This window comes from Berghia stephanieae, chromosome 6 (assembly GCF_034508935.2).
Source record: "Berghia stephanieae isolate SIO BIC M18660-M18661 chromosome 6, UCSD_Bste_1.3, whole genome shotgun sequence".
NCBI classification, from domain to species: Eukaryota; Metazoa; Mollusca; class Gastropoda; order Nudibranchia; family Aeolidiidae; genus Berghia; species Berghia stephanieae.
In genome coordinates, this window is record NC_088365.1 from 29544082 (window position 1) to 29570759 (window position 26678).

At 33.2% G+C, this 26678-nt stretch overlaps 1 protein-coding gene across 6 annotated transcripts in view; it reads left to right on the top strand.

Moving 5' to 3' along the window:
- LOC144974811 (protein kinase C delta type-like) overlaps nucleotides 1-14976 on the top strand; it is a 181918-nt gene extending 166942 nt beyond the window's left edge. For 4 of the 6 annotated variants that reach the window (XM_078918105.1, XM_078918106.1, XM_078918103.1 and 1 more), the window contains 14 exons: nucleotides 2409-2484; nucleotides 2722-2881; nucleotides 4200-4231; nucleotides 4708-4793; nucleotides 5745-5874; nucleotides 6483-6634; nucleotides 7466-7639; nucleotides 8026-8199; nucleotides 9370-9461; nucleotides 10950-11012; nucleotides 11825-11963; nucleotides 12772-12960; nucleotides 13503-13643; nucleotides 13937-14229. In XM_078918105.1, coding sequence (XP_078774231.1) covers nucleotides 2409-2484; nucleotides 2722-2881; nucleotides 4200-4231; nucleotides 4708-4793; nucleotides 5745-5874; nucleotides 6483-6634; nucleotides 7466-7639; nucleotides 8026-8199; nucleotides 9370-9461; nucleotides 10950-11012; nucleotides 11825-11963; nucleotides 12772-12960; nucleotides 13503-13643; nucleotides 13937-14092 — 1764 coding nt within the window. In that variant the 3' untranslated portion in view covers nucleotides 14093-14229. Of the gene's footprint in view, nucleotides 1-2408; nucleotides 2485-2721; nucleotides 2882-4199; nucleotides 4232-4707; nucleotides 4794-5744; nucleotides 5875-6482; nucleotides 6635-7465; nucleotides 7640-8025; nucleotides 8200-9369; nucleotides 9462-10949; nucleotides 11013-11824; nucleotides 11964-12771; nucleotides 12961-13502; nucleotides 13644-13936 lie in introns of all 6 variants that reach the window. The other 2 variants (XM_078918102.1, XM_078918104.1) reach the window with 2 other exon arrangements.
- Nucleotides 14977-26678: the final 11702 nt, after the last annotated feature.

Genomic DNA, 26678 nt, shown 5'->3' on the forward strand with positions numbered 1-26678 from the left:
AGAGAGAGAGAGAGAGAGGAGGGAGAGAGAGAGAGAGAGGGAGGGAGAGAGAGATGGGCGGGGGAATGGGGGGGGGGGATAGTAAGGGGGAATGGGAAAAGATGAAAGAAACAATGGGTTGCCTGATGACGTAGATCAAAGGATTGTTACAGCGGTGTTCACGGTGCGTACTTCGTGAAATTTTAACCTTTTACAGTGACACTGATTTTTTTCTCCAGATTGCTTATGCAGAATAAATCGTTTCCACCAAGAGAGCAGTAGTAAGAGTATATTTCGACTCGGGCTTCAATTAAACTATAAATCGCAAAGCTTGTCTTTTAATGATAACATTAAGACTAAGATCTGGAGTTTGGGGAGTGTAAGATGGAATCTCGCCATTAATGGTTAAAATTGTTTTGATTTTTTATAAAAAAAACAACACACACACACACACACACACACGAGCGCGCGTGGTCACGACAGCGAGGACCATCTATTGCTTGTGTTGCAACGGTAAACCAGTTTACGTGTACGTAGATCCTGAGGCTAGATGCCCCGATACCGTGTACGTAGGCACTCCCCCCCCCCCCCCCCCCCCCCCCCCCCCCCCCCCCCCCCCCCCCCCCCCCCCAAAAAAAAAAAGACACACACACCACAACACCCACCACACACACACGCACACACACACAGTCCCATCCGCACGACTATTGCGCACCAATTTTACTGCACATGCACCAAATTGCTACCTATCTAGGGACACTTTTCCGTCTTTTTCTCAATAAACTTTTAAAAACCTTGTTTGCTGCAAAAAAGCAACAAAAGCACCAAACGTCAGAATACACAGCACACACACGATATACGCGACACACTAACCAGAAAACAAGACATCTTCACAACTTTAATTTCTAATCCACCGAATGTTTTTACTAGCAACATAATGCACCAAATTGATACCCATCTTTTAGGTGGGTACAGCTTTTTATGTTATTTTTTCTTCCAATAAATTTTTAAAAAAACCTGTTTGCTTGCACTGCACCGGCACCAGACGTAGTAACAGACGGAAACCCACACGATATCGCGAGGAATGAACCATGAAAAAATTTAGGATATAAATAATTTCAAACACAACTTTTGAAATTCATCAAGGATTGTCTATTACCGAATGTTTTTTGATAGAAAACAAATGCATCTTCAAATCTAAACTGCTTTTGACGGTTAGCGGTAAGTTTTTTATTTATTTTTCTGTCCAAACGAATGATTTGAACTGGTATAGAAGCTAAGTATTGGTAACACCGGCGCAGCTCTCCTATATATCTTTTACTCTCCCCCCCCCCCCCTCTCTCTCTCTCCCTCCCTCTCTCTCTCTCTCTCTCTCTCTCTCTCTCTCTCTCTCTCTTATATATACAATCTAGATTATTACCTATCAGTATCAGCCTTAAGGTATTCATTCTTGAAATCAGCTTACTCTTCCATTGACTAAAAAAAAGACAAAGTTATTCTCATGCACTTGACGTCAAACACACCGTTCCGTCCAGTCTGATCTGTAACATGTATTTTTTTTAAAACATCATTTAGAACGTAATTGTGTATCCTTCTTTAATAGCTTTGAAATGATCAAGACACATCCCATTACACACACATACATACACACACACACACACACACACACACACACACGTATATTCTGTTAATCTAATCTGACATTGACATTATAACTTATCGTTTTGTAGAAGCCCAAAAAATTCATATCCGTCAGTTAATAGTACATAAATGAACGAACCAGGCATGTGTCGATTCCATTGAATGTGTTGTGGTTAAACAGTATACTAACAAAACATTTCTCTAAAATCGACCGGAAAATTTACGTTCTTTAATCTAGAAAAAAATAAAAAATTAAACAATTTGTCATATAGTCTTAAATATAAATAACTATGAATAAAATTAATGAGCGCCAGTCGTCTCCGCAGAACGTGTTCAATAGCACTTTACAAGACAAGAGAATTTTAAGAAAATTAAATGCTACAATTGAAGGTCATCTGTTAAGTTATTCTGATGCCAATGGGATGTGAAGAACTTGGTCTTGAAATAATGATATTAAGGAAAAGTTAATTTAAATTATTCTCTCTTCGGCCTAGACTTGAAGTACTCAAAATTATAGTATGAACCCTTCGTGTAAAGACCTATAGAGATTTCCAGATTGATGGTGCCGCAGAGTAAAATGCGCTTTCTGAGAATTTTATGTGAAAAGTAAACCGGAGTCTTCAGAAAAGTTTCGGAGCCAAAACATATCGACGCGTTTGAGGTCGACTTTATATCTCGATATTCAAACAAAATGATTATTATGGTTTTCTGGCCAAAAGTGAAAATATGTTCTAGAAGTGTAGATACGCAGTATATTAATTTGCAATTTGACCTATCATCCTTTCTAGCTGGATCTCAAGCCTAAAGGACGCTTACAAGTCCAAGTCAGACACTATCCCGAGAATGGCGAAGTACAACAGGAAGGTAAGAGTAAGGGAGACGACCAAATTAATAAGATAGTTACATGTTGGAAACGTACACGATTAGTTCCCTTCTATTTATTTATCTATTTATAATTCATTTACTTATTTATTTTCTTTTGTTTATTTATCTATTTACTTTTTTTTTAACGATAATTCAAAGAAATTAATAAATTGTGTATTCAAAAATTAGTGCATTGACCATCTCCCCATAATATGAACCGTTGGTCTATATCGGCAGAAACTACTCAAAACAATGAGGTCATTCTTGGTAAAAAGCCCCGATTCGTTCGACGTGGCGCCATGAAACAACAGAAAGTCCACGAGGTCAAGGGTCATCATTTTATAGCCAAGTTTTTCAGAACCCCAGCTTTCTGCTCCTTTTGCCAAGCGTTTTTATGGTAAGAGGAATGGCTTAAGTAGTTCTTATCGGGTTTTGGATTTAGTCTCTCTCTCTCTCTCTCTCTCTCTCTCTCTCTCTCTCTCTCTCTCTCTCTCTCTCTCTTTTTTTTTTTTCTCTCTCTCTCTCTCTCTCTCTGTGTGTGTGTGTGTGTGTGTGTGTGTCTGTGTGTTAATGAGTATTTGTTTATTTGTTGGGTTTTTTTTTCTCCCCAGCTTAACTCTTTCAGCGCCATTGGCCACACTGTGCGGCCAGAGCAAAATCTGTTCTACAAAAAAAATGTAATCCAATCCTACTCTCTACAAAAGTACTATAAATTGAACCAATGGTATAATTTCTTTCATTAGAACATTCAATTTGGCCCTATTGGGGTATTTTATTTGAGATTTTGCGCCGAATTTGAATGTCGCTTTGTTACGGGAATGCGAATATAGCCTCATAGAAAGAGTGTGGGTGTATGTGTTTGTATGTATGTGTGTGTTGGGGTGGGGGGGGGGGGTTGTTTTTTTGTTTGATTTTGGGTTGTTGTTTTTTTTTTTTTGGGGGGGGGGGGGGGGGTTGTTTTTGCTTTTTGTTTGTTTGGGGTTTGTTTTTTGTTTTTTTGGTTGTTTAGAATTTTTTTTATTCCTTTTTATTTCTTTTTGTTTTTTTGATTTTGCTTTGTTTTTGTTGGGGTTATTTTTTTGTTTGATTTATTGTATGGTATTGTTTTTGTTTTGTTTTTTTGTTTTGTTTTTGAGTTGGGCGACTATTTTTTGGGTTTATCTTTCTGAGTTTAAAGATCTGAGATCAAAGTCTGATAATCACATACTTGTGAAGCCAAAAATGACTCGCAAATTTGGCCAGCATGCGTTTGAATATTCAGCACCCCTTATCTGGAACTCCCTTCCAAGATATATCAGATACAGTAATGATGCAGATTTCTTTTTAAAACATCTTTAAACATTTCTGTTTAATAAATAGCACTGTAGAATTATAATATTGCTTCATTTCATATTGCATTTTTGAGTGAAGGTAGTCACGTTACTGTTAAGCGATTTGAGCTTGTTGATATACAGAGTAAGGCTCTAGGGGGAGTGGGGGGGGGGGGGGGGGTGGGAGGGGGGATCATGATATACTTTCTGCTTGTTTGATGTGTGTCATGTGCGTGTATGGAGAAATGTGTTAATGGATTGCCATGAGCTGTTCAAATATTTATATTTTAAAATTTATTTACTTATACTTATTTTTATTTATTTATTTATTCATTTATATACCATTCTTATATATATTTATTTATATATCAGATTCCAATAAATCTACCATTGTTCATATTTCAGGGGTTTGAACAAACAAGGATACCAATGCAAAGGTAAGCCTCTATCCAAATAGCTGCCGTCGAGAAGATTACCTTTGAAATAGCTTAGATTTGTTGCTAAAGAAGGTTTATTAATTGATTATTGCATTTCAATTTGTCTGAAATTCATTTATGCTTTTATCTGTTACATCAAAGGGAGTTAAATCCTGTAGTGGTATCTATGTATATATATATATATATATATATATATATATATATATATATATATATATATATATATATATATATATATATATATATATATATATATATATATATATATATATATATGATGACGTTGATTGTTATGATGATAAAGAAGACAACGACAATGCAATGATGATGATGATGATGATGATCATCATCATCATCATCATCATCATCATTGTTATTATGATAACAAAAACAACAATAATGATGATGGTGAGGATGGTGATGATAACGATGGTAATCATGATAATGTTGACGATCAAATTTTATATTTCCTCTAGTCTGCAACTGTGCTGTTCATAAGAAATGCCATGACAAAATCCTGGGCCGATGTCCTGGTACTGCCAAAGACAGTCGCGAGACTATGGTAAGTATTGACAATTATGAACCCTGTTCATTACTACTTAATTTTTCGTGACAGTAGCTGTAGAGCCTTGAATACAGTGAAGCCAGGTTTTATCATGGTTTCTGTAATGTTAAATGAACAGTAGCAATTGCTCACTACCCTTTGAATAGCACACCAGTCATGCGGAAAGACTCTGTAACTTAACTGCAGCTTGCATTCAACATTAAATTTTAAGATTCTTCTATGTTTCTATTAAAATGTTGAAATGTAAATTCTCTATAGATACTGTGCACTTGGTTAAGAAACTCACAACATTGCCATCTGGAAATATAACACACAAAACTATGTGTAACCTTGAACGTTTATAGTCTGACTAATACAGTACTGTGAGAATTACTCATAAACATGGATGGTAAAAAACAATAACAAAGACCTGAGTTACGTCAACTTCATTCTATCTATAGATGTTTTTACAAGAAGTTTAGCGTTTATGGCCAATTGCGTTAGGTATTATGTCAAGACAAACCAAACAAAGAGGATTTAAGTTATATTATTTATCTTCAGAACTACTTTCACTCTTCTCTGTGAAAACATTGAACTTAATTCAAATTTTGTTATACCTTATAATTTTAAATCAATTTTCAGCTTTTGTTTCACTAAACATTATACCAATTGAGACGGCTGGTCGTATGTTTAAATGGCATGAGACCTTTAAACCTATAATGTCAGGAGTGTAAATGAAGTAATAATAAGCATTTTTCACCGCTTCGCAATGTGCTGTTTCCAAAAGGTAATTCTTCACAACCAAGAACTAATGTTAGAAAAATTATGTTAGAAAGTTAAATTCTTCCTTTGAGGATCTAGAATTGCATTTTTTTTTTTTACCTCTTTACATCATCATTAAAAAAAAAAAAAAAAAAAGAAAACAGCACTGACATGACTCAAAATTGTTGGCTCATTGCTCTATTTCAGCTTCTCACAGAACGGTTCAACATCAACATCCCTCATCGGTTCAAAGTCTACAATTACAAATCACCCACTTTCTGTGATCACTGTGGTTCCATGTTGTTTGGGTTATTCAGACAAGGAGTTAAGTGTGAAGGTGTGTAGTGTGTACTTTTTTTCATTTTCTAATTCCCATCATGTTATTTCCAATGCCTTTCACAAATCCGATCATATATTATGTTTATATGATTGGCTCCAGATAGTAATAATGGTCCTATTCAGAATTAGGGCCAATGTAGCTAGAGTTTGGGGGGGGGGGGGGGGGGGGTTGTGTCCTAAAGCACTATAAGGACAATAACAATCAATTGCTACCCTTTGGATCAGAAAGTATTTTTCTGTCAGATTCATTTAAAGTCAGGCAACCAATCACTACCATTAGAAGTTCATTACTAATACAGAAGGGAAGATGGCCAAATAGATAAAGCATTCTACTTAGACTTGGAGAACTCAGCTACAGATTGTTGTCGGCATTTCTTTTTGCTTTTATTTTCTTTGAGCAATAATAGTGGCCCTTATAGATAAATTTTGAGACGTGATCTGCATCCAACAACTTGCATTATCTCAATCTTCGAAAGATGAATTCCCCCATGGAATGAATAAATGAAATTTATTTCATTTACTTTTTTTATTTGCTATTACATTATCACGATAAAAGGATTTTGTTATTTATGCAATTTATTTATATTTTCTATTACCACTCCCCAGTGTGTAATACCAACTCTCACAGAAAGTGTGAGAAGTTCATGCCCAATCTCTGTGGAGTCAATCAACGGATGCTGGCTGAAGCTTTACAGTCAGTCAGGATCTCTTCCACTCCCGATAAGAAAAAACTGGGGCCCACTCCGTCTACTGCCAGTGTGAGTATATTAATTGTAGCTTGTAGTGTATAATATCTTTGAAAATACATTTTAAACAGTTTAGACTAAAACGGAGTATCTATTTCAATAAGACATATTGTTATATATCGCTGTTAAAACTCACCTAGAAAATCATTGGATATTAATCCTGCCCTAGTACTATAGTTGGCTGTTTAATTGATTTACCTCCCTTATGCCATCAAGGCAAAGAGCGTACGTAAAGCGCAGAAATATTACTACACATTGACTGGTTTTGCAGTAGTCTTAACAAAAAACATCCTTTGATTTTTACTTCTTTTTTTTTTATCTCATGGAAAATAGTCACTTTTTATCATATAATAAATGTCTCAGAGCCAGCTTCATTTTGAGCTAGCTAAACATTGCAGTTAATTCTATTAATCAAAGGCTTGAAGGCATGATTATGTTTTTTAAAAACTGTCCCACCTGACAATTCCATTTAATCGAATATATCAGACACACCTTAATCCACAAATCGTGACTGGCATGCGACTATGTGTATCTTGATATGAAAAGTGTGTTCCATATTCCCTGATGGGGGGAACATGTAAAACAATCTGTCTGTAGCACTTTTGACATGAAAATGAAAATGCAGAAGACCTATTTACATGCAGTCATGTTTTGTTACAGATCCATTCCGTGCTATTTGAACACAAGGTCGCTATTTTCAGTCTCCATTCCTATCTGTTTGCAACGTTGTTTTTACCTGGCCCCTGCCATCCATCCATCAATATTTCTCTCATTCACACCAACAGTCAGTCTTTAGGTAGCCGTTTTATTTTATTTCATTTTCAACCTTTCTCTCCCTAACAGCAAGCCCAACAGGTTGGTGATGACGACGACAGTGACGATGACACAAGCTATCAACAAGTATGGGATGTAGATGATGTACCTACTGGAGAAGGAATACCAGCTGTTGAACTACGCAAGTTTGGACCAGAAGATTTCACTTTTCTCAAAACTCTTGGGAAAGGCAGCTTTGGAAAGGTGCCTACTACAATTGTTGTATCCACCAACTAACATGAATATATCAGATTGCCACAATGTCCTCTTATCAACATGCTATGGGGATAAGGAGAAGGATAAGAGGAAGATTACGAGGAAGAGGATGAGGGGGGGGGGGGGGGGAATCACCAAGGCAATGACTTATTACAGTTTGGAATTCTTTTACTGAAAAGTTTTGTCATCTTTATCATTATTATTATTATTATTATTATTATTATTATTATTATTATTATTATTATTATTATTATTATTATTATTATTGCTGTTGTTGTTGTTGTTGTTGTGTTTTTATCATCATCCTCATCATCATCATCAGTTGTTTTTCACAAAGAAAATTTAAGTCCTTTGTATTGTAAAAATTCTTGTAGGTCATGTTGGCAGAGATGAAAGAGACAGGTCAGTTCTTCGCTATCAAAGCTCTACGTAAAGATGTGGTACTAGAGGATGACGATGTTGAATGCACTATGATTGAAAAACGTGTCTTATCAATGGGATGCAAACATCCATTCCTTACACATCTACACAGCACCTTCCAAAATAAGGTATTACATTGATTTCCTTATATATGGGATGCAAACATACATTCCTTACACATGCACATAGCACTTTCCAAGATAAGTTATTACCTTGATTTCCTTATCCATGGGATACAAACATACATTCCTTACACATCCACTCACCACCTTGTAAAATAAGGTATTACCTTGCATTCTTTTGTGAGCATTAATGGGATAACTTTGCCTCATGAGAAAACTTCAAATTTGATATACAGTTATGTCTCTCCAATACGAACACCTCTGCTACCAGCATTTTGTCCGGATTACAGAGACATCCAGATAGTGGAATCAGTCCCGAAAGAGTACAAATAAAGAAGAAAAAAAATCTGTCCCCAGGGAACCTTTCCGGATAATGGTGACATCCAGATTGTGAAGTTCCAAATTAGAGAAGGGCCACTGTATTTAGCATTGCGGCAATAGCCTATTTTATCCTTTGATAAGAAATCCAGTCTTTTATCAAGGGAAGCAAGTGTAACTGAGAATACTCAAAACCTCACTTGAGCAGTCACTTTTCCTTGTCTTCTTAATTAACTATTATATATGAACAAGTTTGACTAGTGTAATAATCTTGTTTTTAAGTTAAGGCATATTGACAGAAAACTAAAAGGAAATAATGGGACCTATTTATACATGATCACCACAGTTGTCTATTATAACTGAGAAATAAGTTGCTTTCCTTACGATAACATTAAATGAAAATATCATGTGATGCAACAGTGCCCGTTTTACACAAAGCTGATAATAGGCATTGAAATGTGCAACAGTTCAGTGTGGGCATTGTTCAAGACCTGAACATTTTTTTTTCATAACCATGTGAATAGGTAACTGCGAGCAATTATTTTAAGTTTAGTGGAAATATGGGGATAAGGGTTTTTAGATTATGGAGAGAGTTTAATAACAGTTACACAGAGAGAGAAAAAAATCGCAACGTTCTAAGTTGTCATCAGTTTGTCTTTTTTTTTCTTTTGCTGGGTGCGCTATTATAAGTTTTCAGTTGACCTGGTAATTGATATATGGTATAATGAAATAGTCGTTTCTAGGTTGTTACTTGTCTTGATAATTATAATACATTAAGATACAAGGCTTTCTAATACTAATATGATTATTTGATTTGACTAACTGGTATAGTAATTAATTAATCATTCATTTCCCCAGAGTCATCTGTTCTTTGTGATGGAGTATCTGAATGGAGGAGATCTCATGTTCCATATACAAGTTTCCGGAAAATTTGACTTTCAGAGAGCACAGTAAGCGATGGGTCTTTATAGTCATTCCATCATTACATGTAGAAATCTTTTTGGAATATTTTACTTATCAAGATTTTAATAATAAGTAATGCAAAATTAGATAAAAGTGGTGAAAAGGTATTGAAAATACTGATACTGGTCTACCCAAACATAACATATCGCATAGCTGCCAATCGTTCCGTTAAAAACGGATTTGTTCCGTATTTGACTTCCTGAGTCCGTAAGTCCTTATTTTTAGTTCAAAATCCGTATTTTGTAATTTTTGACTAATTTGTGGTAAAAAAGGCATGTGAGCCTAATGAATTATTATTATTGATCCATTATTATTACTATTACTACTACTATTATTGTTATTATTGGTGTCCAGTGAGAGCATAATCTCCATTTGTGTAGCTCTTTAATTTGAATTATGCCTCTATCATAAATGATTTTCAACAATTTAAAAAGTTCCATTCGTTTATATGACGCCTGTATTTTACTCAAACCTTTCATAATGTATTGGAGATTTCCATAGAATATGGATGTTAGCCTCGATATACTTTGAATATTCTAAGACAGTATTGATACTTTCACTATTAGTTACAAATATTATTTTAATTAAGAATAAAATTAAATCCACATCTTTGATTGGAAGGAATTCAATCAGAAAATCAATTGCTTATATAGATCAAACATGACAATGATTATTTCCCTTTATTAATTTATGAAATATATAAATTTAATCCCTTTAAAAAACATCTTCATCTGATTTTAATTTTTTTTTTTTCAAGCAAGCTTTTGTAACGGTTTAGGTTCAAGAAAAATAAGTATACTCCATTTTTAGGTGTGTTTATCTTGTCAAAGTAAAGAAATAGGAATTCTCTAATATTTCAAGGTGCATTTTACTATAACTACTATTATAGTATACTACTTAAAGACCATTATGTTGCATGAAAGGAAACATATATGCAATCGTCTACTTTTTATCTGAACTCACCTAATTTTTACCCCAAAACGCCCTCTCAAGTGATGTACCAGTTGGCAGTTATGCATTTCTAACCATCTTAAGTTATTTCATTTATTTTACAATTGTGCTTCTTGTGTATTGGTCCTTATCAAAGTTGAGGCAGTTGAATTCTTTCTTTATATTGTCTGTTCTGAAATTTTGATCTCATTGTGGAAAGTGTCATTTTAACGATTCAAATGTGCTGGTACTAAACCCGATAATTTAGCAACTTTTGGACTGGCCTCTGTTATCTCAAACTTGTTAGTGTTAGTAATAGTAATTAAAAAGGCTGACTTTTATATGTTGCGATTCGATGAAGGGGGGGGGGGGGGGCACACATCGTCCCCTCATCCCGGGCCAAATGAGCGTTCCTTATTTTATTTTTGAAAAGTTGGCAGCTATGATATCGTGGACAGACATATAGGTGCAAATGCATCAGAGCAGATGGTAGATATTAGTCCTCTAATTATTTTTAATTTTGACCAATTGATTGTTCCTTTCAGATTCTATGCAGCAGAAATTACCTGTGGTCTACAATTCTTACATCGTAATGGAATTATTTACAGGTGAATCACAGGTTTAATATTCTGTGTTCGTTTTGTTTGTTTGTTTGTTGTTGTTTTTTTTTTTTGGGGGGGGGGGTTGTTTTGTTTTCTTTGTATTTTGTTTTTATTTTGTTTGTTTAGTGTTTATGTGTGTTTTTAAAATAATCTTTTTTTCTTTTTCATTTGTTCATATTTTTTTTTTGGGGGGGGGGGTATCTTTTTGTTTATTCAATTTTACATTTTGTGCCAATTTGATATAATTTATCTTATTTATTAATAATGAAATATTTAACTTGATGCCCTTTGTATTTTTATCACAGGTTTTCTATTTAGATATCCTTTATATATTTGTATTTATGTTAATTGGTATATTCATTTCTTTGTGAGTCAGTTTGCTTTTGTGCATTTCTCTAACAATGAATGGCTGAGTACAAAAGATCACCAGAGTGGCAAAAGAATACATTTATGTTGTTTTGTTTTTTTTCCTTTTCATAATATAATTCTTTGAATTGGAATACCATATATGTCTATTACTCACAAGCATAATTCAACCGATATCCACATATTGATATTAATTTTAGATTTGAATTAATTTTTTCCATCAAGTTTTTGTTTTGATCTGATTTTTGGGGTTTTTTCTTTCTTTCTTTCTTTTTTTTATCTTTTTTTTTCTTTTGTTTTTGTTTTTCGTTTGTTTTTTGTTTTGTTTGTTTTGTTTGATTTTTTTGCTTGCTTTATCTTTTATTCATTGATGTTATTTTTGTTCTTTTTTGTTTGTTTGTTTTTTCTTTAATTTAATGGCATTATAATGTGTTTTCAATTTACAACCACAGAGATCTCAAACTAGACAACGTGATGTTGGATAAAGATGGCCATATTAAAATTGCTGATTTTGGAATGTGCAAAGAAAAAATATTTGGTGATAACAGGGCTACAACTTTCTGTGGAACACCAGACTATATTGCTCCAGAAGTATGTGGTTCATATCAGTTATTTTTAGTTTTGAACACATGATAGGATTTTTTTTTTTTTTATGTAGTTGACTTATTAATTATTCTCATCTTAAAGACTGCGTTGTTTTGTTTTTTATTTGCGTTGTATAGAAAAGAGAAATATTTCTCTTTAATCTTTTTAAAATATATAAAATTTATGTTATCCAACATTTAGTGCCGGTTTTTGGATTTGTAATCCAATGATAAACAGGATGTAGCAATGGTGGCATTAAATCCTTTGATGAAACTCTCTGAAACAATTATTATTAGCTTTGTTTATATTAAATAAAGTTCGTGTAGCCTTCAGAAAATTCCTTTATTGTAAAATTTTTGCATCTTTAAAGGCTTTCTTTTCTGAGTTTTAGATCATTTAGTTAAACATTACTATTACTCTTCCGAAATGGAGATTAGGTTATTACTAATACTATTACTATTACTAATTTGTTACTGTTTTACAATTCTTGACATTATAATATTTGAAAGTTATTTTATTTACCTCAAGGATAAATTTGTCTTTTGGGTCTGTCTCAGAGAAAGACCGAGATAAAAGGGTCAGTCGCAGTGTGTTGCTGTACTGTAATATGAGCAACATGGTTTAAGTTTCTTACTTTAAAAAAAAAAAAGAAAAAATGCCAACATAGGGGAACCTATTTCCTCTGTACATTTGTGCAATGCCTTATCCATTCGACCATCACACACCCTAATTTCTGAATACGCAAAATGTTAGTGATATTTATCTTACGATATCTTAAATTGTTTTTAAATATCTGATAATATTTTGATCTCAGATCTTAAAAGGCCAAAAATACAACAGCTCTGTAGACTGGTGGTCGTTTGGCGTGTTGCTTTATGAGATGCTGATTGGACAGTCACCCTTCCATGGTGACGATGAAGACGATTTGTTCCATTCTATCCTTCATGACACACCTCGATACCCACACTCCACGCCTAAGGAAGCATGCACAATGATGAGTCTGGTGAGTCAATTATGATACATTTGTTTGTTAAGCTTTAAATTTAATTAGAGCGTGGTTAAAGTACTTGCCATCAGATCGATATCTTATTGAATTTTATACAATTTGAATGTGCTATATCTGGCTTTGTGGTCCAGTGGTATGACATTCAGTTTGTAGTCTGTAGGTCCAGGTTCGGAGCCCTGCTGTGCATGAACGCAAAAGTGTGTGCTTTAAAAAAGCTTTTTAGTCACATTTCCTCACCATACTCAGAATGAATACCAGGCTGGAAAAAATGTTGTCTCTGAAAATAGTAAAACGCCTTAAAAGTGTGATGCCTCGTCCTACCTGTTTAGTATTGCTGTTGTCTTGATACCCTAGTAAGGGGGTTTGATCACATTTAGTGGCTATTGCATTATATCAAATCTTACCTTTTTCACCTTAACTTTTTTTTTTCTGTTTGGAATTTGGTCATGAACATAAATATCATAGAGAGTTAATATGTCGCCATTAAAAAGCATAATAGTCAAACATGTATTGTTCAATGCAACTTTTTTTCTTAACAGCTTTTTGAGCGTAACCCTACAGACAGATTGGGTATGACTACATGTGGTGCTGGTCCAATCAACTCACAACCGTTTTTCCGCAACATTGACTGGGAAAAACTTGAGGCCAGACAGATACCACCTCCCTTCAAACCAAAAGTCGTAAGTGAAGTTGTGACAATTCCATTTCTCATAGTTTTTACCACTTGTCAGTACTTGTTGTTGTCGAGTTACAAATAGATATTTACGATCAGTTATAATCTATTTGTGGCAAATTATCAGATACTTAGTAATCTAACTTTTTCATTCAGAGTACAATAACCATATTTCACTCAGTTACCTTAGGTTCTGTTGGGTTTAAAATTGGTCTTTTTTTTAATTGCATTTGTTCTATGCTTTGACCACTGGATTGCACCAAAAATATAGCTCACTTTAAAATTTGCTTTCTCAACCAGAAAAATGCATCAGACAGCTCCAACTTCGATTCTGATTTTACTGCAGAAAAAGCTCAACTAACCCCACCTGATACAGCTCTCCTCAAGACAATGAACCAAAACGTATTTAGGAATTTCTCTTTTACCAGCCAAGAAGCTCTTAGACCAACCTCCTAGTCTCTGCTCTTTCTAATACTATTTTATATAATGATATGTTCGATTTTATATAGGAATGGTTTTAAAAGTTTATCTTTTTTTTTCTCTCAAAAACTTACCTCTCTGGTTTAGCCAAATGTGAGAAAATGTGAATTAATTTTGAAATAAGGCAATGGTCATGGAATGTATCATTATCTAAGGAAAGTCAATGTGTCATTGTTAAATCATTGTCTGGCAGGTAATGAGTTCAAACATATGTGGAGACTGACTCTGTTTTGGTCTCAACACTTCCTGTCAGAAAAGCTCTTATGACAGAGTAGGCCATGGGAAGAAAACTCAAAATTTTCTGCCATTTTAGAAACATACACTATTATTTTCTTGACGCCTTTCCATGACGTGATGTAGCTTTTGTAATATTTTTAACTTTTTAAGGAAAATTGAAACCTGCTGTAAAACCAGTTGTCAAATAATTCACGTGATAGATTCCGTTTCATAATCACAATTTACATTGGGAAATTAGGTCCAAGAATACTTCATCTTTTTAAACTTTATTTTACAATTTGAAATAAGCGACAAATGTAAATTTTACTGAAAGGGATTTAACTTTTTATATGCCAGCTGTGTAATTGTTGATAGCCATTTTATTTTTACTTCAAAGGCAAGACAAATATTGATCATTTAATATTTATACTTATACTTTCTATCATAGGCCGTTCAGAATTCCATATGTTTTTTCCATATTTTTTTCATGTACCTGAACAATTAATGTCTGTTCATATCAGTTCGTTTTATTTATCACGATCACCCCACGGCTCAATATTGTTTATTGTTTCATTTTGTAAGGAAGAGAGAGGAATGAGTTCATTTCTCAATTCTTTTGATATTATTGTTATATCACAACACTGTGTTATTTATGTATATTGAGTAATATCCCTGTGTATTTCAATAAACGTTCCTGATTTTCAAAAAATCTAAATGTTGACAACTTATCTTCATCACTCTTCATAAGAATTTGATTTGACCCAGTAAACACAACTGAGCCCCTCTCTCCTGATAAGTTTTATGATATGTGTACATTATTGTTATTGTGTGGTTATTATTATTATTATTATTATTATTATTATTATTATTATTATTATTATTATTATTATTATTATTATTTACCACGTTAAACGCATTTCATAAATTGTTTATTGTTGTACAAGCAGGCATCAAAAAAACTTAATGAAAGAACTAGGTTTTGTAAGTTTGATAATGTACATGTTGATTTTTTTTATTTGTTTCGCCTCATGTGTATGTTTTCTATTCTTTTTGTTTGTTTGTTTTTTCTTTGCGTGAATGGATGGGGAGTGGGGGTTTTATTTTGTTTTGTTTTTGTTTTGTTTTTTCTTTTTGTCATAATATTTTGTGTTTTTAAATTTTTCTTAATATTTTATTTCATGCTCGTTCAGTTTGTCTGGAAGGTGGCTATTTTCTAGAGCCTATTAATAGAGCTCTTTCATTATGGAACAAAACAAAGAGCCATGTCAAATAACCGAAATACGAGACATATTGGATTCCTTCAATGATAATGATAAACTTAACAATATCAAAATTAATTTATAGCATATATGCGCGTCTGTGTGTGTGAAATGCTCTTCAGTTTGAGAAAAATACAGTTGAGTATGAAATGATATAAATTAGACCAAGTTTGCCAATGTGATGATTCGTTCTGGAAATCACACCATGATATGTTTTGCAAGTAGATTTTTATAACCAGCCCTAAAAGATCGCTTAAATTGTTGATGATTATTGCAAAGTACTCGCCCCAGAGTTGTGTCCTTGGATATGACATTTCACAGATTGTATTAAAACCTGCACTTGAGTCAATAAGTGTTTATGGCACCTTATGTCAATATTTCTAGATTATTTTGATGATAATGTTATTTGATTGATTTGGCACTAAATTATGATGGTTTTACTTAAATTAATTTGGTACTAACTTATTTTGATGATGGTACTATTTAAATTTGGCACTAAATTATTTCGATGATGGTATTATATAAATCACTCTGGCTCTAAGTTATTGATGATGGTATTATTTAAATTAGTTTTTTACAGAAGATCTTTTCACACATTAAAAGTTTGGTGTGATTTGATTGCTCGGCATACATATTTATGATTTTTATATACTTTGATGCATCTATGTTTAAATATAATCATAAAATCATTGAATATAAATTGAATTTGTGTCTCATACGAATGTTAAAATGTAAGTTTTATGGATTTTTCAAACCAGTGTAAGTTGCAATTTCCAAATATACAAAACTGACATAATATTGCATAAAAATCCATTTTCAATTTATTTCGAATGATAAAGTACAAGCTGTCTATATCTTTCTTGTTATTTTTGTCATTCACGAAATTTATATAAGTAGGCATGTTTATTATTGTGTGTTCAATTACGTTGATAGAATAATTTATTTTACGCTAAAAAGACAATATTGTATATTAGCTGTCTTTCTTTCCATTTATTTATATTAAATTGTTATGTAATATGACATTAACTTATATATCTATTTATATTTTCCTCTCTCTCTCTCTCTCTCTCTCTCTCTCTCTCTCTCTCTCTCTCTCTCTTTTTTTTTTTTTTTTTTTCTCATACACGCACACACAAACACACACATATATCTTGTTAATGAGAACCCTAAAGATAAACAACACAATAATAAGTACGCATCATTATCATTCGTTCTCCTTGCCAACTTTTTAACGTTCATATTTTATGTCGCAACCCATTATATTAAATTTTTTTTCAAAGAGAAATAATAAGCGAATTAATTAAGCTACACTAAAATAAAAAATTTTTTAAATACTTTCTTACTTACCTTTTTTATTCATGGACTCTGATGTTGGTTGTGTTATTTTTATGAACCAATGAATGTGAATGATTTCATTTTGTGCTATTTTAGTATGATTTGTGAATTTTATCTTCGGAAAGTACCTAAATATAATGTCTTTATATCCGAAAATAATGTTTTGATTGTTTTGTAATATTGCAAGTTTATTCCGTTATTTTATGCATCTCCCTCATTTATTCTAGGTCTCCCTTCATAAGAAATGTTGGGGATTCTTACATATAAATGTAATAATGTTTCCACAATATCTTCGTTGTGCCCATCTTTCATGATGCACCTCAGCCAAAGTACTTCTATTTTCAGCCCCCACTCTCTGATATACCTACTTTTGCATACATTGAGATACCCTTGATATTGGCAGTTGATGTTTATTGGAAACCATTTAAGAACAAAGTACAACCATTTTACCCGAATTTATATGAGAATTATCATCAGCATATTGAAGGAATGTCGAAAATGGAGGACACAAAGATAAGAAAAACTCGCCATATTTATTCATTCCCAGCAGTGAATTCGACTAGAATAGACAATGGAGTCAATAGTGATAGGTTTGATTCAGATCTGCCAACCAGTTTGGTATGAAGAAATCACATATTTACGTATTTATGCAACTTTGACCAAAATACACAAATATGAGAACATTAAGAAAAATATGGGGGGAAAATGAAACAGGAAAATGCAGCATCATTCGGTCAAATTTGTTTGGTTCTCTTGTATTTTGATACTTTCAATGGATGAAGAGTTTTGACTGTTGAGTTATTGCAAATGTCTTAAGCCGTGATACGATATTAATGCCACCTTCCATCTGCTTGGCTGATCCATTTTGTGACAATTATTGGTCCAAATTAAATTGTGCATCCTGTTTGTTGCAATGAATATAACATTCTTTTTTTATTTATTGAAAATATATTTTTTAAACTCTTCTATGTGGGGTAAAATGTGAATAAATAAAAGTCATGCGTCTAATGGTTATCAGTGGGCAAATCTGGCTAGTCTTAATATCCATCAGTTGTTTTGATTATCATTCAGTCAAAGATGAACGGCTGAAATTATCACCCGCATTCCTTCAATACCAACACATGCCATGAAAATTCATCAACGAAATGTTTGATACTGACAGACAAATATAGTTGATAACTCTCTAAATGTATGTTTTGAATATACTCCAATCCAATATGTGGCCCACTGCCTCAAGTCAATATTAAGTCAGGATGATGGTGAAAAAAGAATTTGAAGACAAAATTATCAGAATTATGCTATTCTAGTTTTGCTCTTAAAGAATATGTGTTAATTCTTTTCAATATATGATCATTGTCTCATATGTTTGACTATAAACTCAATTTTTATCATCTAAATCACCTCGGCAGGTACTGTTTTGAGATGGCAGGTCACATATTTTCAAACAATATTTTTTACTACGAGACCAGAAGCTTGAGTGACATCACTGTAACTGATCTCTTGTTGAACACGAATTGATGTAGTTATAACCTGAGAAATAATGGGATTAACCATGACTGGAATTTTGTTTGAAAATCAATGTGGTTTCGATGTACAATCTTAGGGTCACAACATGTCCTAAATTAGGGCTAAGTATTCAAGCTGGTGATTGACCCTTCGCTGATGTGTCCTTAAGAAAGGCATATTGTATACTGTATACTGCATATTGTATATTGTATACATCTGCTTCATCCCATTGTAGTTAGAAATGGATGGTATATTTGAGGGTTCGTCTGAGCCAGTGATTGACACCTGACTGATAAATGCATGCATGTATACATTTGCCTCGTTTATTGGAGCTAAAGATGGACGTTACATTCGAAGGTTCTCCTGATGTAAAACATTGTTAATTTTTTTCCAAAAATTATACTAGCGCCCAAAAAGCTGCATGTGTCATCCTATATTCGCTGCTCCATTATCAGATAGATTTTTTTAAGCCAAAGCACTAAGAGTATGGTATTTACTGTGGATAAGCACTAAATGCAATTATTTTTAAATGATTAAGTCACTGGCTTTAGGATTGGAAATTCAAGAGTTTAAATCCCCTAAGACACCTGAAATTTTTAGGGAAATACTGGAGTGGCATTGCTGGGGTGATATATAACAGATGCGGCTGGTCGAGAGGGAAATATTCAAATTATGTATTATTCTCTTTTGGTGGGATATGATATTTCCTATTTTCAAATATCTTTTTACCAAAGAATAGAGTAGCTAAGTGTGAAATGTTTTACATGTTTCCATTGTGAAAATCTTTCAAAGCATATTTGTATTTGTTCTTCACACTTAGGTTAAATATTCATTCATTCATATTGAGCCATGCTCCACTGCATTAGCGGTCAAAGCTCTTCAATCCACTCTTTCCTATGTCTTATGCATTATGAAAGATCCGAAAGGAAAATATTAAAACCAATTTTTTGAAGGAAGAAGAGTTGAAACATGCAAGGAAGAAGATGAAAGCAAGAAAAGCTCCAGGGTCTGACATCACAATAGAAATGCTTAAACCACTCAGACATTTTGTGGTGGCAGTGCTGTTGAATGAGATATACGAAACGGGTCATATCACGACAGAACTATCAAATTCGATATTCCTCACTCTACCAAAGAAAACAATAACGGAATGTGAGCTTCACCGAACCATCAACTTGATGAGATGCATAACCAAAATATTGTTACGCATTATATTGAATTGAGCAAGGAACAAAATAAAGCTCTGGGTGGGGTTCCTGACCTCCCAGAGAGGGCAGGGAGGTACTTACTGTGTCTTCTGTCCCCCTATATCTGTTTTCCAACATGCTGTCTGTCTTTGTTTTGGATTGAGATTACTTTGTTTTGTTCTGGCCCTGGCTGGTTAGTTTTGTGGAGATGATATTTTTTTCCTTGTAAACCTTTGAGGGTATCCCTCTTTGTGGGGACCTGTGCTTGTGTCTGGATGATAATTTTAGGTGAACTCAAACTAATAACTTTGATAGTGTGCTCTTGGAATCTACATCTGCTCCCTATTTGTACCTCCTTTTTCTTGGGTGCTTTAATTGTAATTCTAGAACTTTCTACTATTCGATTTTCTTCCTTTTTACTGGCATTAATATCACCTTAATGTGTTGCAAGCGCCGTAAAACCCTTAAAAACAAACAAAAACAAAACAAAATAAAGCTCTTCTATATTCTAATACAACTAGAGTCATCATGCCAACCATATTTCAAACATTTCATCTTTGCAAATGCATAAGCTCTCTTAAGTATTGGATTGCATATGACAAGATGATTGTAACAACACACTCTTATCCATTTCATGTCATTCCTAACATTATTATTGCTGTGCCTTTCCTACTTTCATGTTTTTTCCCACTTTTTACTATTTTATATGTTATATGGAAACATAAAAGTTATGTTATTATATTGTGCAAATTGATATACTTGTTCAATGCATACATATGTATATATATATACGTATATAAACTTTCTATTATAAAAAGACGTTTTAATGTACCCGTTAATGTGTTCAAATTCATTTTTATTTTCCCTGTGGTCGCTTCAGCTGAAATATTCACAGTTTGCAAAAATTGGGCCTAGATCAACTTTTTCTTGGGGGGAGGGCGGGGGGAGGGGGGAATAGGCGCTTTAGAAATAAGATTATTATTATCATCATCATCATCATCATCATCATATATTATTATTATTATTATTATTATTATTATTATTATTATTATTATTATTATTATTATTATTATTATTATCATTATTATCATTATCTTATTATTATTATTATTTTTATTATTATAATTTATTATTATTATCATCATCATCATCATCATCATCATCATCAATAGAGAACAAAAGTGAAGCCGTTTTCTAGTTCATTTTGTACCAAAACTGATTCCCTTTGCACAATTTCTTTATTCAACCATGCTGTTGTTAAATACCAGAACTGCTATTGAGATGTCATCTCATCCACAAGGATTTGAAATTTTTGACTGTTTCACGCCCTGTAAGTTAAACTGAATTTGCAAGGAGGGAGTAATAGAATGACACCTTTCTCACTTACATTAAGATTATTGGATCTCATTAGAAATCCACTTCTACCAAGTGTTTCAATCATTCTCTTTAACAATGACTAATTTTTATTTTTAACAAATCTATTTTTGTACTTTTTATGTATCATTTATTCTTTTTGTTGTATTTGATCATCGTCCATTTTCAAGAGAAATTACCACCCCCCCAAAGACTTCTCACAACGGGCAGGAGGTCTCATGTTGTGTCTTCTCTCCCCCTATCTATATCTGTTTTCTGAATTTGCGTTATGTCTTTGTCTTTGAATGGGATCATTTAGTTTTGTCCTGGCCCTATGCAGTTCCTTAGCTAGGAGGGAAACAATCAAATGTATAGTATTAGTTTTGGTAGATGATATTTTTTTCATTGTAAATTATCTCTCTCTTATGCACCGTTACATTTTTTGTATTGAATACATAATGGTTTGCAAGCATTTGAGTGTTTTCCTTTTAGTGGGATCCTGTTCTTCAAACTAAGAACGCTGATAATGTCTTTGTGGAATCTACATCTATTCCCTATTTAACACATCCACCTGTGTCTTACTTATTCTTTTGTAATTTCAATAGTAAATCTATAATTAATATTTTTTTTAGCTATCCCATTTTCTTCCTTTCTACTGTCGCTGAAATGACCTAAATGTGTCGCAAGTGCCGTAAACAATCAAACCAAACATGTCTCGCAATCGCAAAAGAAAATAATTATCATGGTCTTCAATTCTCTTCATTTTCTTTCCCTTTCAAACACTGCATAAGTAACTGACCTCTGCACAATCCCACAGCAGTGCCATTTGCTTTTTTCGAAAATGGTCCACCATTTTATCTCTTCTCTCAACCGTATGGTTTCCCTTCCATATAGCTTTATCTGTTCTAGATTGAGATGTTGGATTTGTTTTCACTCTAAAATTGGAATGAATCTCTGTCTTTAAATTGTTTTTCCTTTCTTCCTTTTTTTTTCTTTTACATATATATTTTGGGGGGGGGGGGGGGGGGGGGGGTGGTAATTTTTCTTAAGTACAGTGTGTTATTGTCAGCAATATTTGCATTGCACCTTGGTGAGAATTTTGAGTAATCTCAGATTATACAGCATATAAGTATAACTTGCTCTTGAGATCTTCTCTGTTCTAAGTATGTAACAGTTCCCTGTCTTACTTTTTTCTTATTAAAAAAAAAAAACAACTTAAGAGCTCCAGAGCTAAAATCTTTTGGTTATCCCATCACCTTGCTTTTTCTTAACCTTGAAATAAGTTAAATTACAGAAAATACAACAAACGCATTATTAAATAGTGCAGAATCTCCGTTGATGTAGGGAAGAACTATTTATTGAAATTCTTTGCCCAAAAAAAAAATAAAAAAATGAAATAGTCATATCTTTCCCTTTTTTGTTTTCTTGTTTTCTTTTTTGTCGGAATTTATGATTTTTTTCTCACACTGTGTTACATTTTTAAAATTTGAGTGTATTCCTTTAACAGCAATTTTTTGTTCTTTTGGCTGGTTTCAAATTATTACGCTCATGAATTAATTGAGATCATCTTCTATTTTTTAATTGAGTCCCCTTTATTTTATTATTTTTTCTAGCAATATTTTAAGCACTGACAAACTCTAGAGCAAAGTTATTTGAGTATTTTATCACTTTCATTTTTTCCCCTTCTTGCTATGATTTAAAATGGTACAGGTATGCAGCATTTAACTCTTTTTTAGAAATCAAAGAAAAATAAAATATATTGTGTGTATCTCTTATCAAAGTTTTTGGAGTATTCTTTTGTTTTTCCTCCAATTATTTCATAACCACAGTTCACAATGACCAAAACAGAAACGTGTGCATTGACGCAATAACTTCACTATTTCATCAAAACCTTTTTTTTTTCTTATGGCGATGTTGTGTATTTGTCTTTTTTTTATTTTTTTTATTTCATTAAGTTTGTTTTGTTTTGTTTTTTTGTTTTTATTTTTGGTATGAACTTTTGCCAATCACCAAAACAACAAAATTGATATCAACACTTTACTAAAAGCTCAACAATCTTGTATATAGCCGCACGTTTGATCAAATATTTTATCATCATTTCCTTGTTCCTTATTGCAATTATTTTGAATACCGATATGTTACCTGCCAATTTAAAAAAAAGATTGAAATTCTACAAGTAGCCAAAGAAATAAAATATAACAAACAAAAAAAAACAGATAGATAAATAGATAAAATAAATAACAATATTGAAAGCACTGGTGTAAGTGTAATGTAAGTGGTGATATTTTCCAATTGTTTAACATATTTTTTAAATTTTCATTTGGTATATTTTTACATGTCCGACCTAATAACCGTCATCATCCATTATTGAAAATATTTCACTTGAGATGACCCTAGTTAGTCAATGCATATAAAAGTTTTGATGCAGGTAATCCAGTCCTTAGTTCTTGCAGCTTTTTAGCATTGTCAGATCGTCATCAAACATCTATTGAAACTCTCATTAAAAGGTCAGCTACACTTTGGATTAAGTCGTCTTAAAATTAAAGATATATTTTGGATGTACAGGCTACTAACTAAGTCACCTGTATAAACACTTCCTTTTGTTACAAGGACAGAAAGGATATCTTCTTAATATTTATTCTACAGCGTCTAGAAGTTTTACATTTTAAGTCTAGATGAAAGGGATAACAAAGAAAGTGTTTAGCTTCGGTCAACTAATGTTGTGTGGAAAGTTGATTTGTAACTTTTGTTATGCTGAGTGGAGACTGGTTCCCAAGCTCTTTGACCTTCCCATATACTACTCATTTCATTATCAATTATTCCTTTCATGTCACTAACTTTTCTTTTTTCTTTTTTTTTTTTGTTTTTTTTTTTGTCTTGTTCCTAAAACAAGAGTTATATTCAATTTGAAGGTACTTAAAAACATCACTGCAAGAAAAAAAAAACATCAAAAATGATTTGAGCAAAAGTGAAGCTATTTGAGTTTTCTCTCTCTTTTTTTTTTATCCTGTGAATCTTTGAGATCTTAAATGACATCAACTAATTTATGAGTCCAATATTTTTTACGTAAAGGATGTTGCACAGTACAAACCGTTTTAAAAAAATGATCTTTCTTATTTCGGAATAAAGTCTCTGAAATCATTTCAGATTTTCATTTACTTGACAACCTATTGCTAATATTCTCAACATATTCCCAATTTGTTTAATTTGATAGTGTATAAGTAATGTACAAGTATTAGTGAGCTAATTCCCAATTCAATTTTAATATTGTTTGACTGACTGGGCAGTAATATTGAGATGATTTAATTTTTACTAATGAATATATGATAATAAACCTGCTTAATATGATGCTTTCATTTTTGTTTCATTTTTTTTATATGCCTAGGTTACTAGGTTGTGATGGAGGCTCAATTCACTCCTTGTGGTCTTGATGGAAGTCTCTTTGCTGTCTCTTCCAAAGTGGCATTCTATTGGGGTTTGTTTTTTGTTTTTTTAAGGGTTTTACGGCGCTTGCTACACATTAAGGTCATATCAGCGCCAGTAAAAATGAAGAACATGTGATAGTAAAAAGTTCTAGAATTACAATAAAAGCACAAAAGAAAAGGTAATACAAAGGGGAATTGGTTTAAACAGGGAACAGATGTAGATTCCAAGAGCACACCGTCAAAGTACTTAGTTTGAGATCACCTAAAAGTCTCATCCAGACACAAGCACAGGTCCCAACCAAGAGGAATACACTCAAATGTTTACCAATCATATAATATAATATGTAAACTAAACATAATACATTGCATAACAGAGAAATGATTTACAAGGAAAAAAATATCATCTCCCATAACTATGACTATTTATTCGACTGTCTCCCTCCCAGCCAAGGAACTCCGACAAGGATCAGGACAAAACTAAGTAATCTCATTCCAAGACAATGACAGGAAACAATTGGAAAACGGGTATGTGGGAATAGAAGACACAGCATGTACCTCCCTGCCCACTATGGGAGGTCAGGATCCCCACCCAGTGGCATTCTATATATATATATATATATATATATATATTATATATATATATATATATATATATATATATATATATATTATATATATTATATATATATGTCCCAGAAGGAAACTGTTTATTGGTTTTGCCTGAGCCTGGCTGCAATTTTTCACAGCAAGGAAAACCTAAGGACATTTATGTACAAGATGTTTTTCTAAATAATTTTCTTTGTATGTCGCTGCAATATAGGGGTTTGTTTGCTTGTTTTTGTTTTTAAAAGTTTTACGGCGCTTGCAACACATTTAGGTCATATCAGCGCCGTAAAAAGGAAGCAAATTGGATAGTAAAAACATTCTAGATGTACAATTAAAAGGACTTGAGGAAAAAGTAAGACAAAGGGGAATGGCAGAACTAGGGAACAGATGTAGATTCCAAGAGCACATTATCAGTGTACTTAGTTTGATGTTTTGTTTGTTTGTTTTAAGGGTTTTACGGCGCCTGCAAAACATTTAGGTTATATCAGCGCCAGTAAAAAGGAAGAAATTGGGATAGTAAAAAGTTCTAGAATTACAATTAAAGCACCCAAGAAAAAGTAAGACATAGGGGAACTGGGAACAAATAGGGATCAGATGTAGATTCCAAGAGCATACCACCAATGTACTTAGTTTGAGATCACCTTTAAGTCTCATCCGGACACACGCACAAAATCCAACAAAGAGGAATACACTCAAATGCTTACATTATACATTCAAAATAACAAATATAATAATACATAACAGAGAGATGATTTACAAGGAAAAAAATATCATCTCCCAAAACAATAACTGTGCATTTGACTGTTTCCCTCCCAATTAGGACTCCGGCCAGGGCCAGGACAAAACCAAGTAATCTCATTCCAAGACAAAGACAGAAAACATGTTGGAAAACAGATATAAGGGGATAGAAGACACAGTATGTACCCCCTGCCCACTATGGGAGGTCAGGAACCCCACCCAGGACCTAAATGTTTCATCCAGACACCAGCACAAGATCCCACTTAGAGGAATACACTCAAATATTTACAAATCATATGTTTAAAATTTTTTAAAAAAATAACAGTACGTAACAGAGAGATGATTTACAAGGAAAAAAATATCATCTCCCAAAACAATAACTATACATTCATCTGTTTCCCTCCCAGCCAAGGACTCGTGTCAGGGTCAGGACAAAACTAAGTTAATCTCATTCCAAGACAAAGACAGAAAGCAATTGGAAAACATATACAGGGGGATAGAAGATACAACAAGTACCTCTCTGCCCACTATGGGAGGTCGGGAACCCCACCCAGGATATAGAGGTTTGGTCTTGGACTCGCAAAATGACCTAAATTAGCTATGAGGATTCGAACACATGATTAGGAACTTTGACAATGTGTCGTCATTAAAAACAGTTTTCACACATTTTCCACATCATGGGAGATGGACGTTGATTTGGAGATCCCTTAATGCAATGAAGCATTGTCTTTTTGTCTGAAAACTGTCCTGGCCTAACAATCGCCCAGTCTAACAGACCCAGCTTCTTAATCACTGCTGGGTGGAGAAGGGGAGATGTTCGAACAAAATATTGACTGCACTCCACAGACGGACCTGTTCCCTGTGCTTATAAGACAAGTGGTCTACCACTGAGATATAGAGTGGCAATATGTCACTATAATACAAATCCTTTACAAAA